The sequence below is a fragment of the Sander lucioperca genome, chromosome 17 (assembly GCF_008315115.2).
Source record: "Sander lucioperca isolate FBNREF2018 chromosome 17, SLUC_FBN_1.2, whole genome shotgun sequence".
Lineage (NCBI taxonomy): Eukaryota > Metazoa > Chordata > Actinopteri > Perciformes > Percidae > Sander > Sander lucioperca.
The window spans coordinates 28,164,298-28,181,004 of record NC_050189.1 but is presented as its reverse complement, the minus strand read 5'-3'; the positions used below and the strand labels follow the sequence as shown (position 1 = coordinate 28,181,004).

The following is a 16,707-nucleotide window of genomic DNA, read 5'->3' as shown; positions in this document are numbered from 1 at the left end:
TTTACTAGCCTTCACTTTCAACCGTTCACCCAGTTTACAGACTTAAATATCTGGTTTAAGGGATGAGAACTTTCAGATCCATATGTAATGCGTGTGCAGGTTAGTTCCCCCAACAAATGTGAAGGCCTGAAACTTGTTTCTCAGCAGGAGATTCATCCAATTCATAGATTTAAAAAACATTCATCTTTTCCAGAGAGTCAACTTACAGTAAGATTACAGTTACCTCAAAACAGTGGCCTAGGTTTTAACAGACACTCTGCTCCAACTCCTCTTTAACACGACAACAGAAGAAGACATTTAATGATACAGCCAACACTGTCAGCTGCTCACATTGTTCACCTTCTTCTAAAATATCACAAACACTAAAGCACATTAAAGCATACTTTATATTTGTATTCTTCTCTGAGCATATTTACTTTTTTACTTGTGAATTTAACAAAATAAGATAATCTGGTAACAGCAAAAAACAGCAGAGAATACATGACAATAACATCCTATACAAAAGTTATTGACTGTGAAAATGTTTCAGTTTTGAACATTTTGAATGGGGAAATTTGTCCGGAATTTTTTAATATTTCAGAAAAATTATGAAAATTCTGTATTAAGACCAGCGTGTCCCAATTGCACTGAACAATTTGATGTTTGAATTATGTTTCTATGTTGAAAAATGGGGAAGTAGTTTGGTGCAAAAGAAATGCAACGTGGGATTAATAAAGAATATTCTTTAGTAGAAGAACAGAAATCTACAGTGGGGAACACTTGGTAAACTGTGGTATAACGTAATAATAGTCAACACTGAAGACAAAGAATGGACCAAACCGGTATACTGAGTTTCACCACTAGGTGTCCCACTTGTCTCAGCTGAGTTAGAGCCCTTTATATAGAGAGTGTGGCCAACTCTAATCATGGGCGCCATATTGGAGACCAACGTCAGATGACTCTACAGTGTAACCCTATGGGGTGAATATGCTATCTTGAAATAAATCGCTTATTTTCACCATAAACAGGCATATACATGTTATTATCAACGGTTGTCAATATGTAAAAGGCCCTTACGGAAATATTCCAGTTCCATTTACCTTCTATATCGTTAATGGGCCTCTAAAAAATGTCCATTGTAGTGAGTGACCATGTCACCTAATAAGTGTCTGAGCAGTGTTTACCTTTCTAATGTCCACTAGCATACAGGCTAACTATAACATAACCTAATGAGAGAGTGAGGACTCCAGTCCACATGGTGGTGGTAATGTGCCTCTAAGCCAGGACTTTTTAACCTGCAGTGAGCCTCCTACTGTAACCTCTTTGGTTTAACACACACTCAGCTTCAAATCTGAAATGGTTCCATATCGGCGGTGACTTTTAGTTTTCTTTGAGACAAACTCTGACATATCATCTTGTTACTGCAGAAACACATGATACTACTTTGGAGTTAACAAACACAACTTGGGCCGTTTCCCCTCACACTGCTACGGTGGCCCAGACGGTTCAACACACACACACACAAGATGCAACACACACACACAAGATACAACACACACACACAAGATACAACACACACACACAAGATACAACACAAACACACAAGATACAACACACACAAGATACAACACACACACACACACACAAGATACAACACACACACACACACACACACACAAGATACAACACAGACACACACAAGATACAACACACACACACACGATACAACACACACACACAAAATACAACACACACACACACACACACACAAGATACAACACACACACACACACAAGATACAACACACACACACAAGATACAACACACACACACACACACACACACACACACAAGATACAACACAGACACACAAGATACAACACACACACACACACAAGATACAACACACACACACAAGATACAACACACACACACACACACAAGATACAACACAGACACACAAGATACAACACACACACACAAGATACAACACACACACACAAGATACAACACAAACACAAAAGCTACAACACTAATGATTCTTGTATGTATTTCATTGAGACCAACCGTGTCTGACCGTGAACATAGACCGTGTATGTGTGTATGGATGACATATTACGCCCCTAACACTGGAATAGGCAGCATGCTGAAGGGAACACAATTAGCATTCACTTTAAACATCTGTTTACCGTAACCATAATCACACACACACACACACACACACACACACACACACACACACTTTCCAAACCAACCGTATGGAGGGAATTAGCCGCTGGGAGCTGATCAATAACCAGATAGATCCGGTTAACAAGTTCCAAGCTACTGAGACTCTCCACAGCTCGGTAATAATCATCTGTGTTTGTTTTGATCAGAGGGAAACTCGGCCACACTTCTGCTCTCAGAAATAATGAAGCTCCACTACATTTAGAACGGCTTGGCTTTCTAATATTTTAGAAGAAGGTCAACAATGGGAGCAGCTGACAGACACACACATACTAATACTTTCTATCTTTTTCTCTTTGTTAGAGAGAGAGAGAGAGAGAGAGAGAGAGAGAGAGAGAGAGAGAGAGAACAACTAACAAAGGACCGTTTCCCTCCAAAACAAACGAGGGTCGAATGGGAAGCTAACTTCAGCGTCGTTGATGCAACAAAACATGAATATGAACTACTAGCTAGCCTGCTACATTACATTACATTACATTACATGTCATTTAGCTGACGCTTTTATCCAAAGAGACTTCCAATGAAGTGCTTTCAACCCTGGAGGTGCAAACTCCAGACAACAAGTAGTAAGAGCAAGTACATTAGCTTTAAATAAGCTAAACCACAAAGAGCTAGCTAGCTTCTGCTCAGCTCCGTTAGCATTAAGCAGCCGAATGGGACGCTAACGCATGCGCAGCTCTGTCTTCTCTTCTCTGTGACTGCCGTGTAAAGAGCAGTTATTAAAGTGTTTACCTGAGTGTGTGCGGGTTTACCTGGAGCTCTGTCTTCTTAAAACTCACTAATAACAAACTACACAGCTATCCCGCCGCCAGACACACATCACAGTGAAGACACCAGACTTCCTGTTTCCTCCCAGTCAGGGTTTTTCAGATTAAAAGTTTAAAATGAAAGAACGTCACCACCTGGAGGTCAGGAGGGAAACAACAGATACACATTCAGTTAATTAATCAGTTAGTGGTGGACTGGAACTGAGTACATTTACTCAAGTACTGGACTTAACTCCAGGTACTTGTACTTTACTTGAGTATTAAAATTATTATTATTACATGTCATTTAGCTGACGCTTTTATCCGACACTAACAATTAAGTGCTTTCAACTGTGAAGGTTCAAACTCCAGTCAACAAGTAGTAAGAGCAAGTACATTAGCTTTAAAGAAGCAAAGCTATAAAGAGACGTGAAAGTGCAGGTTCAAGAATTTTTTTTTATCCAAGGTGTAGTCGGAAGAGATGTGTTTTTAGCCTTCGGTGGAAGAGGTGTAGGCTTTCGGCCATCCTGATGTCGATGGGGAGCTCGTTCCACCATTTGGGAGCCAGGACAGTGAAAAGTCGGGATTTCGTTGAGTGATTAGTTCTCTCTCGCTGTGACGGGGCAGCCAGCAGTTTGGCTGATGCAGAGAGAAGTGGGCGGGTTGAGGTATATGGTTTGACCATGTCCTGGATGTATGCTGGGGCTGATCCGTTCGTGGCCCTGTATGTAAGTACTAGTGTCTTGACTTGAGTATTAAATAATGTTCAGCGCTTAAATAATTTAAACAATGTGTAAATATAAAGAGAAATAACTAAATATACTGTAAGCATTTAAATGTATGTTTCCACCAGACTCCATTTAAATAAAATAGCAATTTCATGATTATTAAACACACTTCATGTATAGTCGATAGAAAATGAAAAAAATACATATCAAAAGCCGTCTTGGTTCATCTTTCCACTGTTCCAACAATCACCACTCTGGTTTGGTTGAAATAAACTCCTAATTCACCCATTTATATGTGGAAATATGCTGGCTCTATACACGCTAAAAGTCCTGATTATTTACATGGAGTCTAGTGGAAATATGCTGGCTCTATACACGCTAAAAGTACTGATTATTTACATGGAGTCTGGTGGAAATATACTGGCTCTGTACACGCTAAAAGTCCTGATTATTTACATGGAGTCTGGTGGAAATATGCTGGCTCTATACACGCTAAAAGTCCTGATTATTTACATGGAGTCTGGTGGAAATATGCTGGCTCTATACACGCTAAAAGTCCTGATTATTTACATGGAGTCTGGTGGGTTTGGTGATGGTGATTTCAGGGCTGTTTCAAGTTAAACTAAAAGGATCTTACTCTTTAACTAAAAGCTCTATCTCTGTAGGTAATGTTGTCAGACTCTTAGAATAATAATCTGAGTCTGTCAGCAGCAACAACAGAACTTTTAGTGGATGGAAACTTTACCTTTTAATTAGGAGTTTAAACACAGACACAACAGGAAGAATAAATCCATCAAATCAAGTCACTAATAATCAGCATGTGGTCTTGTTTTATTTAATATTGCATTTAATTGTTCCACATTCCAAAACATTTAAAACAATTCAATCACTGACGTTATTCTACAAGTCAGATAAATAAATAAATCAGCTGTTTGCTTTCTATTTTCTGACTGTGTATTACATCATCAGTGTCTTTACTTTCAGTCTGAACAGACCTCAACAGATTTAAAACCACATTCAGTCACAGAAAATACAAACAGAGAATATGAAATGTCAGACAAAGATTATTAAATGAAAATCCACAAAGGAAGATAATATGATGGTAAACTACAAAACAACAATAACTGGAGAGCATACAATTACAAATGGCCAACTTCCAGTATGTCGGTAATGATGAGAGGAATGTTTGCATGGCCTTCCATGCATCAGGGTGTGCTTATTAAACTCACATGGACCAAATCGCTGTATAGTCTCGTTATGGTTTTGCGCCAATTTTTGGGAGTTTTGGAGTATATAAGGGCGTCAAAAATGTGTTCAAAGGTTAAAACAAATAAGATGGCCCTATAGAGCAGCCATGACACATCTATGCCCAAATGTGAAAGCAGCCCGAGAGAATTTGAACATTGCTGCACATTTTGAAGTTTTAGTCTCCTAAAGTCCTTAAACATGTATTCATGAAATAAAAATTATGACTTCCTGTAAGGCAAAAAAGTAAAAATATATGTAATATGTTTCTAAAGATGAGAACAATGGGCCTCATTCACTAAACGTTCTTAAGAACTAATTTGTTGTTAAACCCCACTTACGCAGTTGTCACAAAGATTCTGGCATTCACCAACGCAATTTTTTCAGAAATTTTCTAGTTTCCATTTGTTCCTTTACTTGTTAATCTTACACAAATAAGATAAGATAAGATGGTAACAGCTAGGGGTGCAAGGATCACAAGACTCAGGGTCAGGATCACGGTTTGGAGTCACGGATCGGATATATTTTGGGATCCAAGTTGAACAAATATTGTATATTGTTATACTATAGTGTTACGAGTATAGGCAGTTGTGGAGTTTATAATAAAAAACTAATAATTTAAGACAATGTCAGTAACAAACAGTAGAGGGCAGCAATACACTATTGCAGCCACTAGTCTTCCTAATCCAAAGAAGAAGAATGTGTGTTATTTGGTAGTATTTTAATCCAAATACGATCTTTGTCCTAAACTTAAAGGGATACTTCACCGATTAGCATTAAGCTTTGTATCAAAGAAATCTGGTAGTATTTTTGAATGACCGTGCTTCCCTCCCTCATGTCCCCCTGAGACCAGAGATCTCTGTATTGTGGGTCTGGAAAATAACCTCTGATTAGGGCTGCACAATTAATCGAATTTTAATCCCGATCACGATTTTGGCTTCCCACGATCAAATTCATGTGATCGAGCGATATTTAAAATGCTCCATTCAGTTCATAGAACGCTCCGTAAACCCCTCTCTGATCATGTGCCTCCATGAGCCATCAGAGTTGTTCCCTGCACCGCGCAGCTTAGTTTAGATGTAGACAGTCACAGAGGACAGAGTAACGTGAGGAAAACTCCACAACAGATAGCAGTCGGTCATAAGTCGTCACGAGGTTTACCAGTTTACCTGTAAACGCAACATTTAGTCCCGTCTGTGTTGTTTTTCAGACCACAGCTAGTTTGAGTCTGTTAGCTCATAGCTTTAGCGGCAGACTGTTGTACGTCCCGCTGTTGATATCCTACAGTGAAATACAGTCACACTACACCGTTTAGCTGTCAGCATTTTAGCCGTGTTGTATCCAGTTACTACTGTAGCTGCTGTGTAACTTGTTATTAGTGTTTACTGTAGCTAACGGTAGGCTAACGTTAGCTGCTGTGTAACGTGTTTTTAGTGTTTACTGTAGCTAACGGTAGGCTAACGTCAGCTGCTGTGTAACGTATTATTAGTGTTTACTGAAGCTAACGGTAGGCTAACGTTAGCTGCTGTGTAACTTGTTATTAGTGTTTACTATAGCTAACGGTAGGCTAACGTTAGCTGCTGTGTAACGTGTTATTAGTGTTTAATGTAGCTAACGGTAGGCTAACGTTAGCTGCTGTGTAACTTGTTATTAGCGTTTACTGTAGCTAACGGTAGGCTAACGTTAGCTGCTGTGTAACTTATTAGTGTTTACTATAGCTAACGGTAGGCTAACGTTAGCTGCTGTGTAACGTGTTATTAGTGTTTACTGTAGCTAACGGTAGGCTAACGTTAGCTGCTGTGTAACGTGTTATTAGTGTTTACTAGCGTGACATGCAGCGATGTTTCTGTTGCCTCTAACGTCTGTTTTGGAGCATCAGAGACATTTAAGTGGCACCGTAATCCGCGTTGCTATTTCGTCCGGTAGATACCGGGCACCGGTGCCCTATTGGCACCAGATTTTAACATGCGCCGTTAACGTGAACAGAATATTGCGCTGCCTGTATCTTTTCACGGCAAACGCGCATGTTTGGAAAGTGGTCGCACAACAACTGAAATGGCTCCTTCATAATATCCTTCAACAGAGAAGGAAAGTAGCACAATATGGATGTGAAAGCAGTTATAATTAGCCTATGTGACAATAACATTTGTTTTGGTTAAAATCAACAAATAATCATGATCAATATATTGATCAGAATAATCGTGATTATCATTTTGGCCATAATCCTGCAGCCCTACCTCTGATGATGCAAAAATGGTCATTTAGCATCATCTGAGGCATTTTGCCCAGAGTCTGTGGACTACAGCCAGCTAGTTCTGCATGTTTTCAACCGGCCCATAGGGGGTGGGACTGTCTTTACCCAAAACGAGTGGTTGTCTTTCGTCCACATAAGCCAAAAATATATTTTCTGGTTTTTCTGGGTCTAGAAGGCACCAACTTTTAAAATTGTTTCACATTCCTATAACATAAATGACCCAATTTAATACATATTCATCTTTCCAGCAGTGAAATATCCCTTTAGAAGAAGGATTAACGTTACCTTTTGTGATATTATATTCAACGTTCGTAATAGTTAAATATTGTAAAACATTTTTTCCATCTGTGAAATGTTATTCCATGTTGCTTAGTTTAGCATTTCTTGTACATGAACATCCAAAAGCAGTACAGAAATCTTTTTCTGAGTCTTTAAGATCAGCTGTCTGTCTCAAGATGGCGGCGGCACAGACGCAGTTTAAACACATTAACTGTTCAAGTCATTTTTTAAGCAGCAGACATGTTCTGATTAAAGCTTCCCAGTTATGAATGTTTGCTTCTTTTGGTCATCGTAAGGGACAACAGACTAAATATTTCAGCAATTTGACATTACCTTACTAAACAGTGATGGGATTTTTTTTAATTGATCAGCCTTCAATGTGGAGAGAAGATCACAGTGTTTCCTTTAGGATTTTTTTAGCAGTGGGGGCAGGTCCGAAAATCACCAGTTAACTTAATCTAAATTTGAAAGACCAGGCTTAAATGAACTGACAACATAAGTAATACGACTTACAGTTCTCAAGGACGTACACACACACACACACACACACACACACACACACACACAATCTCAACTGGCTAGTTATCCTCGCTTGTCCGCGCTATTCTCCGACATGCACTCTAACAATGCAGCCCTATTTCTGATACCATGGGGGGCAGAAATGTTGCCGTGGGGGGCCACCGCGGTCAAATCAACATAGAGGAAACACTGGATTAGAATATAACAACACAGCTATCAGGGCATGAGGAGGAAGCAGGAGGAAACAGCATGGCTCTGAAACATGTTCACAACGAGGCAGTGTGAATGAGCTGGTGTTTTTTAAGGTTACCACCCTTAGAAAAAGTTTTCCCACATTGTTCACACCAGTACGGCTTCTCTCCAGTGTGAATGCGCTGATGGGTTTTAAGTTTACTACTATTAGAAAAAGTTTTCCCACATTGATCACAGCTGTACGGCTTCACTCCAGTGTGAATGAGTTGATGTATTTTTAGGTTACTCTGGTGTGTGAAAGCTGCCCCACATTGATCACAGCTGTGAAGATTCTCCCCAGTGTGAATGCGTTGATGGTTTTTTAGGTCACTCTGTCGTGTGAAAGCTGCCCCACACTGATCACAGCTGTACGGCTTCTCTCCAGTGTGAATGTGTTGATGTCTTTTTAGGTCACACTGTTGTGTGAAAGCTACCCCACATTGATCACAGCTGTGAAGATTCTGTCCAGTGTGAAGGCGTTGATGGTTTTTTAGGGAACTCTGTCGTGTGAAAGCTGCCCCACATTGATCACAGCTGTGTAGATTCTCTCCAGTGTGAACTCTCTGATGAATCTTTAAATATCCAGATGTTGTGAAGGATTTGTCACAGTGTTGACAGTGGTGACATTTGGGTCCCACTCCTCCTCTCCGTTTCTATAGCAACAGACAAAAAGAGAGAGAGAGAGTTAGTGAACAACTTCTTTAAACCCTAGACTTGCTCTCACCCTAAATTTTAACTCTTTATTTAGTTCTATCTTTTTAACTTTTTTATGACAAAATGAAGGAAAATATGTGCCGGTTGCAGATATGGTATTGGTATATGGAAACCAGGGACTGAAGTGAAAAAAAATCTTTTGACTGAACCTTTTTTCAGGTCATATGGATGATATGATGATAAAAAAATAAAAACGAGTGCATTATGGAGGTGTCACAATTTGTTCCACCTTGGCTAGATAACATAATATATAATGTAGTATAATATGCCAGTGTAACTGCCAATTGCTTCAGTGATTGTTTCATCCCATTCTGCTTATGCGTCTAAAGGCTGCTTAATAGCAGCGGGAATAAAGAGTTGGTCTCATGGGAGTTTTTTCTCACCCTGGTGACCGGCACATCTGGGTGATACCGTCAAATGTGCGTTAGCTTGTTGGCTGCGTTTCAAACATACCCTACCAAAGGTGGAGCACCGCCAACACCGTCATCGTCTTATTGACAACCCTCTCTCCGTTGCTAGCTGATCAGGAACCGGCAGGCGGGTCTTCCAGCTCCCCCGTTTCATTAGCGCTAGACTGACTCGCACGCCGATCCGCTTGTTGTGCTAACCTCAGCCACATTGCTCTCAGCCTCGTCCGCAGATCTGGCCAGACCTTCAGACACTTGGCCATTCTAGCCGACGAACGTTAGCTTGTTAGTAGCACGGCGCGAGACGTTTTATCTTTCCTGACAACTGATTGATGTGGCCCGAGCTTGGATGTTTAGGACCAGAGCTTTCTCACCATGTCTACAGAATTAAGATAAAACACCATGTTGCGCCGTTATTATTGCTGTAGCCTAGCTACATCCATGTGTTGCGCAGCCCACGTCTGTGCGTACTCCATGGTCGTGTGTTTTTTAAGCAAACGGGCTAGGAGACAAGCGTGTAGCTAGGCTACAGCATTATGAAACTCATGGCTAATGCATCTTCTTGAGCTGTCACTGATTGAGAAACATGAAGTTCTCAAAAACACTCTTAGGTCTGTAAACATTAAACATCACAAAATTCACATTCATTCAACAGACCTAATATTGTAGTTGCCTTACTAAAAGAAAAAGAAAAAGTGATACAGGGGCGCAACCAGAAAATGTAGGGGCACACACCATGAATCAACATGCTAACCAAATTTTCACATTTCTACTAATTTCCATTGTATTACTAATAAATACTTTGATAAAAGATGCAGAAATTACAATGTGCCGTTTAAAATTCTGTGTCACATTTTATTGCACTTTTGAAGATGCAACATAGAAGGTAAACAGACAGCACCATCGCTGTCATGACAGACATGACAAATATTACAAAAGTATACTATACATTCAGAATATAAAAAGTGTTTAGTAACCTTTCAGTCATTTCACAGTTAAAAACAATACTTACATTACAAACATTAGGGCCAGTGGCCAATAACATTCCACTAGAACCAGTAGGCCTAAACAACTTGTGCCTTAACTCACTCCCCCTTAGAGCAGATCCTCCTGTGTTCACTAGGACAGGGCTCATCAACTACATTTTCCCAACGGACAGAATTTTTCTAAGCAGACACTCCGGGGGCAGACTTCCAATTAAAGAAAATAAAATGTATTTATACCTAAAACGCCTATTCTTGTTCAATATTTTCACTTTCTAACTGAAGTAATGCTATATTTTTTTTACATGTATTAGTGTGAGCAAACTCCTAAAAAAACATGGAAACTCCCTAATGATAACTGGCTCTTTAACTAGAAAATGATCTCAGACTAGGAGGCAGTTCACTGAGGAGTGATGGTTAAAGTCTGTGATTAGGAAACATGGTTGTAGTAGGCAGTGTCCTGATTGGTGGAAAATGCTTGCAGAAAGAAAGGTCTGTTGTCAGGTAAAAATGTCACTGTCAAACAGGCTGAAGCGAAAAGTTGATGTGGAAAACCTCAGTTTTAATGATGAATGGACTGATAAGTGTCTTGTATGCCTCATTTGCAATGAAACAATGCTGTTGCAAAATAATACACCAGCTACCACCAGCATCATCATCAAGAGTGAAGAACGTGAACATAGCGATCGCATCATTCACGTGCACATTCAGAAGCCACGTGCATCTGTTTTGGTCTTAATACATCTATAGATTTACCGAGAGGATGGCTTGTTCAGCCAGCAGTTAAGTTTACAAGAATTTTTGTAATTTTGTATTAACAAGGTTTAAAATGACCCATTTTTCACATTTGGATATCGTTTCAAAATCGCAAATCAAACGAACGAAAAAGTACACAGGCTGTACAAAAGGCCGTCAATCAGGAGTGATTGTTGTGAGTACGTGTCGGAGAATAGCGCGGACACGCACCTCACACCACCCGGAGAAAAAAGTGAGAGAAAGAAAAAGGAGAGGTCGCAGTTCGGACGATGACTACCCGGTTGAGATTGTGTGTGTGTGTGTGTGTGTGTGTGTGTGTGTGTGTGTGTGTGTGTCCTCAAGATCTGACAACACACAAACACACGTAGCAGAGCTACCCACACCCATGTTTGTACTGTTGCTTAGTTAAATTAAACATCAGAAGAGAGAAGTTGTCTCCGTCCGTGTTTTAACAGACACACCTGGGGCAAAGTTGGAAACCAGAATCAGCTTTAAATCCAGTCCTGATCTAGTCCTCACTAACACGGGCCCAATTATAGTAACTACATGAAAACTTCACTGTTGTTGCATGAAATGTGGTTTGTGTTTAGCCTACATCATCAGTTTCTATCATGTGAAATAAGAGGATAAGCCAGCCTGGTGGCCAAGCTGCAGACAGATGCTCCTCAACAGTGAGCTCCCCAGCAGTCAGCTCCCCCTGCTGGTCAGAAGGGGCCTCTGCACCCCTTTAGTTTCAGACCCCCCCACCAGCCTTTGGGCCACGCCTCCTCATTTACATTGACATGTGTCAAGTCCAAATGAAAAGCCAATGTTAAATGTAAATTCAAAAGCCAAATATTAAATCCAAATGAAAATCCAATGTTAAATTGAAATCGAAAAGCCAAATATTAAATCCAAATTAAAAGCCAATGTTAAATTGAAATTCAAAAGCCAAATATTAAATCCAAATGGAAAAGCCAAATGGAAAATTTAAAAAAAATAATATTTTTAATTTGATCAATGGAAAATTTAAAAAAATAATAATATTTTTAATTTGATCTTGCTTCGTTTTCTCTTTGGACTTTCAATTTGAATTATGAATAAATATTTCCTCCATACCTTTGAGCAAGTTTGGAGGAAAGTCGGAGGTATGGAACCATTTTAAACAAGTCGTGGGCAGTGACAACATATGTGTCGGCTTTGTCGAGTGCATTGACAGCAAAAACACGGGGACGATGAACAGACACATGGAGCAAGCTGGCAGAAAAGATGATAGTCAGCCTTCAATGTCCTCTTCTGTTACTTCTCCAAGCATACCCCTCGAAACAGATTTCTGCAGTTCAAACAACTCTGAATTGTAGTTGAGAACGTCAGTTATAACGGCCCACGCATTAATAAAAATGTTGTGATTAAATCGTGCTTGGGCTCATAATTCCAGTTAATGTGTCGGGCCGGGCTCGGACACAACGTGCACGGGCTCAGGTAGGGCCGGGCTGGAGTTTTTGGGCCTGATCTAAGCTCTATAAGAGTTGTGATTTACACATCTACAGCGGTGGCTATTTTTTACCAGCTTTCCTTCCTGCGTTTTGCCTGTAAAACTGTCTGTGTTCTTCATATTCATGTAGAATTATAATTTGCTCTTCTTATATAAAATATGCAGCTCTGGTAGATGTTTGTGATTGGTCATGCTGTGCAAACCCCGCCTCTTTTATGTGAACGTGCGCATCGCTGGATTGGGAAACCCTGGGTTGATTGAACTAGTTGCAGGGCTCCAGAGTGCGACCAAATGATCGCATTTTGCGACCAAAATTTGAGAGTGTGCGACTGAATTTTACATCCAGTCGCACATGTGCGATCAGTAAATTTGCCCCCTTTTTTACACGTTAAACGTCGAAATTTCGGTACCTGAGAGTGCGTTAGCTCAAGCTTATCTGTCCTCTGAAAATTGACAGAGAGCGGAGCTCTGACACAAACACACACACAAGGCAACTTTATTTCTACAGCACCTTTCAGCAACAAGGCAACTTTCTCTACAGCACCTTTCAGCAACAAGGCAACTTTATCTCTACAGCAGCTTTCAGCAACAAGGCAACTTTATCTCTACAGCAGCTTTCAGCAACAAGGCAACTTTATCTCTACAGCACCTTTCAGCAACAAGACAACTTTATCTCTACAGCACCTTTCAGCAACAAGGCAACTTTATTTCTACAGCACCTTTCAGCAACAAGGCAACTTTATCTCTACAGCAGCTTTCAGCAACAAGGCAACTTTATCTCTACAGCAGCTTTCAGCAACAAGGCAACTTTATCTCTACAGCAGCTTTCAGCAACAAGGCAATTCAAAGTGCTTCACATGAAACATTAAAGAGCAATTAAAAACGGTCATAAAAATAAAACAGGCTAAAAAAGAATATACAAATACAAGAATAAAAGTTACAGTGAGTAAGAAATGAATAATTATTCAATTTAATAGGTTGTAGGGATGGGTTTGGGAGGAGAGAGGGAGGGGTTTTATTTTTATTTAATTTATTTAGAGTGTAACATATTCTAATAAAATAACATCATGTTCTAAGTACATAGGATAAATAGGTTTGATAATATTTTTTACAACTGAAATAATTGTTTTGTAATTATAGAGGGAAAGTACCAGGTACCGTTGGGTAACAGAACCGAATGTCAGGTATCGGTACCAATATTGGTTCAGTAGTAGCCTAAACAATGCATGTTTAATTTTAAGTTGAATTCATTGTAATTGTAGACTAGAGCTGGTATATATATATATATATATATATATATATATATATATATATATATATATATATATATATATATATATATATATATATATATTAGTTTTTCATGACAGCGAAGGTGCTGTCAGTTTACCTTCTATGTTGAATTTTCAAAAGTGACACTGAATTTGAAACAGCACATTGTAATTTCTGCATCTATTATCAAAGTATTTATTAGTAATACAGTGGAAATTAGTAGAAATGTGAATATTTGGTTAGCATGTTGATTTATGGTGTGTGCCCCTACATTTTCAGTTGGGGGCCACTGTGCTCCTAGTGTAAAAAGTTAGTCTGGAGCCCTGAGTTGTTAACCAGCGTCGTGACACAGCTTATGGAGGACCGCGGTTGTTAGGTGAAGTCAGGGAACTGAAAGAAATCAAAGACATGTTGATCTGGATTCATAGTACAGGACACACACACACAACTGTTTTAACGTTACCCTTGGGACATAAACAAACTGGGGAACTGAAAGAAATCAAGGAGATAATTAACTTCTCCTGCTCCAGATTTACCACCGTGGTCAGAAAGAACAGAGGAGACACTTAGTTTCTCTCACTATGACTCTAGAGTCACTACTCGCTCTGAAGACACACACACACACACACACACACACACACACACACACACACACACACACACACACACACACACACACACACACACACACACACACACACACACACACACACACACACACACACACTTCTTCTGGAAACATCATTGCCTGCCTATTGACACTGACTGCCCTCTGGTGGACAGAACATATGATACCAATATAGGTCTTAGTGAAGACACTGGTCAAAATATTATTAATTATTATTCCAATATTAATATTAATAAACGGACAAACTTCAAATATGATTTCTGGGCAAAAGTCAAAGCCCTATAGGCTGTTTGTTTGTTGGTTAGTTTAGGAGGGAAACGTTTCATTGTTTGTTCCTCTCTCTCTAAAAACATAAATAAATTAAATTTATAATCAATAGAAAAAATATATATCAAATGCCATCTTAGTATAAATATAGATTCATTTTGAGCATTTTAATTTATTTTTTTTACCAGACTCCATTTAATTAAAACAGAAATGTTATGATTATTAAACACATTCAAAGTGAACAGAAACTAAATCAAACTACCAAAAGCCGTCTTGGTTCATCTTTCCACTGTTCCAACAATCACCACTCTGGTTTGGTTGAAATAAACCCTTAATTCACACATTTACATGTGGAGATATGCTGGCTCTATACACGCTAAAAGTCCTGATTATTTACATGGAGTCTGTTGGAAATATGCTGGCTCTATACACGCTAAAAGTCCTGATTATTTACATGGAGTCTGGTGGAAATATGCTGGCTCCATACACGCTAAAAGTCCTGATTATTTACATGGAGTCTGGTGGAAATATGCTGGCTCTATACACGCTAAAAGTCCTGATTATTACATGGAGTCTGGTGGAAATATGCTGGCTCCATACACGCTAAAAGTCCTGATTATTTACATGGAGTCTGGTGGAAATATGCTGGCTCCATACACGCTAAAAGTCCTGATTATTAACATGGAGTCTGGTGGAAATATGCTGGCTCTATACACGCTAAAAGTCCTGATTATTTACATGGAGTCTGGTGGAAATATGCTGGCTCCATACACGCTAAAAGTCCTGATTATTTACATGGAGTCTGGTGGAAATATGCTGGCTCCATACACGCTAAAAGTCCTGATTATTAACATGGAGTCTGGTGGAAATATGCTGGCTCTATACACGCTAAAAGTCCTGATTATTACATGGAGTCTGGTGGAAATATGCTGGCTCCATACACGCTAAAAGTCCTGATTATTTACATGGAGTCTGGTGGAAATATGCTGGCTCCATACACGCTAAAAGTCCTGATTATTTACATGGAGTCTGGTGGAAATATGCTGGCTCCATACACGCTAAAAGTCCTGATTATTTACATGGAGTCTGGTGGAAATATGCTGGCTCTATACACGCTAAAAGTACTGATTATTTACATGGAGTCTGGTGGAAATATGCTGGCTCTATACACGCTAAAAGTCCTGATTATTTACATGGAGTCTGAAGATTATTAAATGAAAAGTCCCCACTTCTCTCTCTGTGTATCCGCGGTGTGTTTCCTGTGTTCACTCCGTTAGTTAGTTTTGGAGGGAAAACGCTCCATTGTTTGTTTCTCTCTCTCTATGTCGCCACTGCTCTCAGAATCAACTCTCCGCTCAATGACATTTACTTTATAGAGTCAAATCCCAACAGGAGTTCTCTGAGGACACATCTAGTAGGTCTCCACCACACTAGAGACTTTACAAAGAGACAACCATTTCACACGAGCAAGCATTTGGTGCGCCAGCGGCAGAAAGCTCGGTGAAGCCAGTAACGTTATATGATAGGAGAACACTGACCTGAACATGGCTGCTATCAGAGTCCCAGTCTGCTGCTTGTCTTCTGGGGACCTCGTTGCTCCGCTGCTCCTGGTTCTGGTTGTCCTCCTCCATTCCTCTCTGGTCCTGAAATCCAGCAGAGCTCCACTGGGGCTGCTGGACTCACTCTGGATTCTGTTCAGGACTAATCACAGCAGCAGAGATATTCAGGAGCTGCTGTCTCCTCTGGTTTTCCTCACATCCACACACAACTACAACAACAGTCTGAACACTCAAAGCAGCGGCTGGGAAACGGTTCCATTTCCTTCCTAGCTCCAACATCAACTCAGAGGAGTTTGGAGAAAACAGCATTATATTAAACTGGGAATAAATCTAAAGGGAAAAACAAACACCACCATAACGCTGGCTTTTTGATGTCTACCGTTCACAATAAAAGCCCAGCTTAAATTCACTCAGAGCATTTCACTAACCAGACAACAAGT

General features: G+C 39.8%; 1 protein-coding gene across 10 annotated transcripts in view; it reads right to left on the bottom strand.

Annotated features, from left to right (window-relative positions):
- LOC118493674 (zinc finger protein 239-like) overlaps positions 1-16,624 on the bottom strand; it is a 25,418-nt gene extending 8,794 nt beyond the window's left edge. For 2 of the 10 annotated variants that reach the window (XM_035994324.1, XM_035994323.1), the window contains exon 1: positions 2,938-3,198. Coding sequence is in view for 2 of the 10 variants with exons in the window: in XM_035994327.1 (XP_035850220.1) it covers positions 8,322-8,860; positions 16,247-16,339 (632 nt within the window). In the remaining 8 variants the exon portion in view is untranslated. Of the gene's footprint in view, positions 1-2,937; positions 3,209-8,321; positions 8,861-16,246 lie in introns of those variants that run through there. The other 8 variants (XM_035994325.1, XM_035994327.1, XM_035994330.1 and 5 more) reach the window with 8 other exon arrangements.
- Positions 16,625-16,707: the final 83 nt, after the last annotated feature.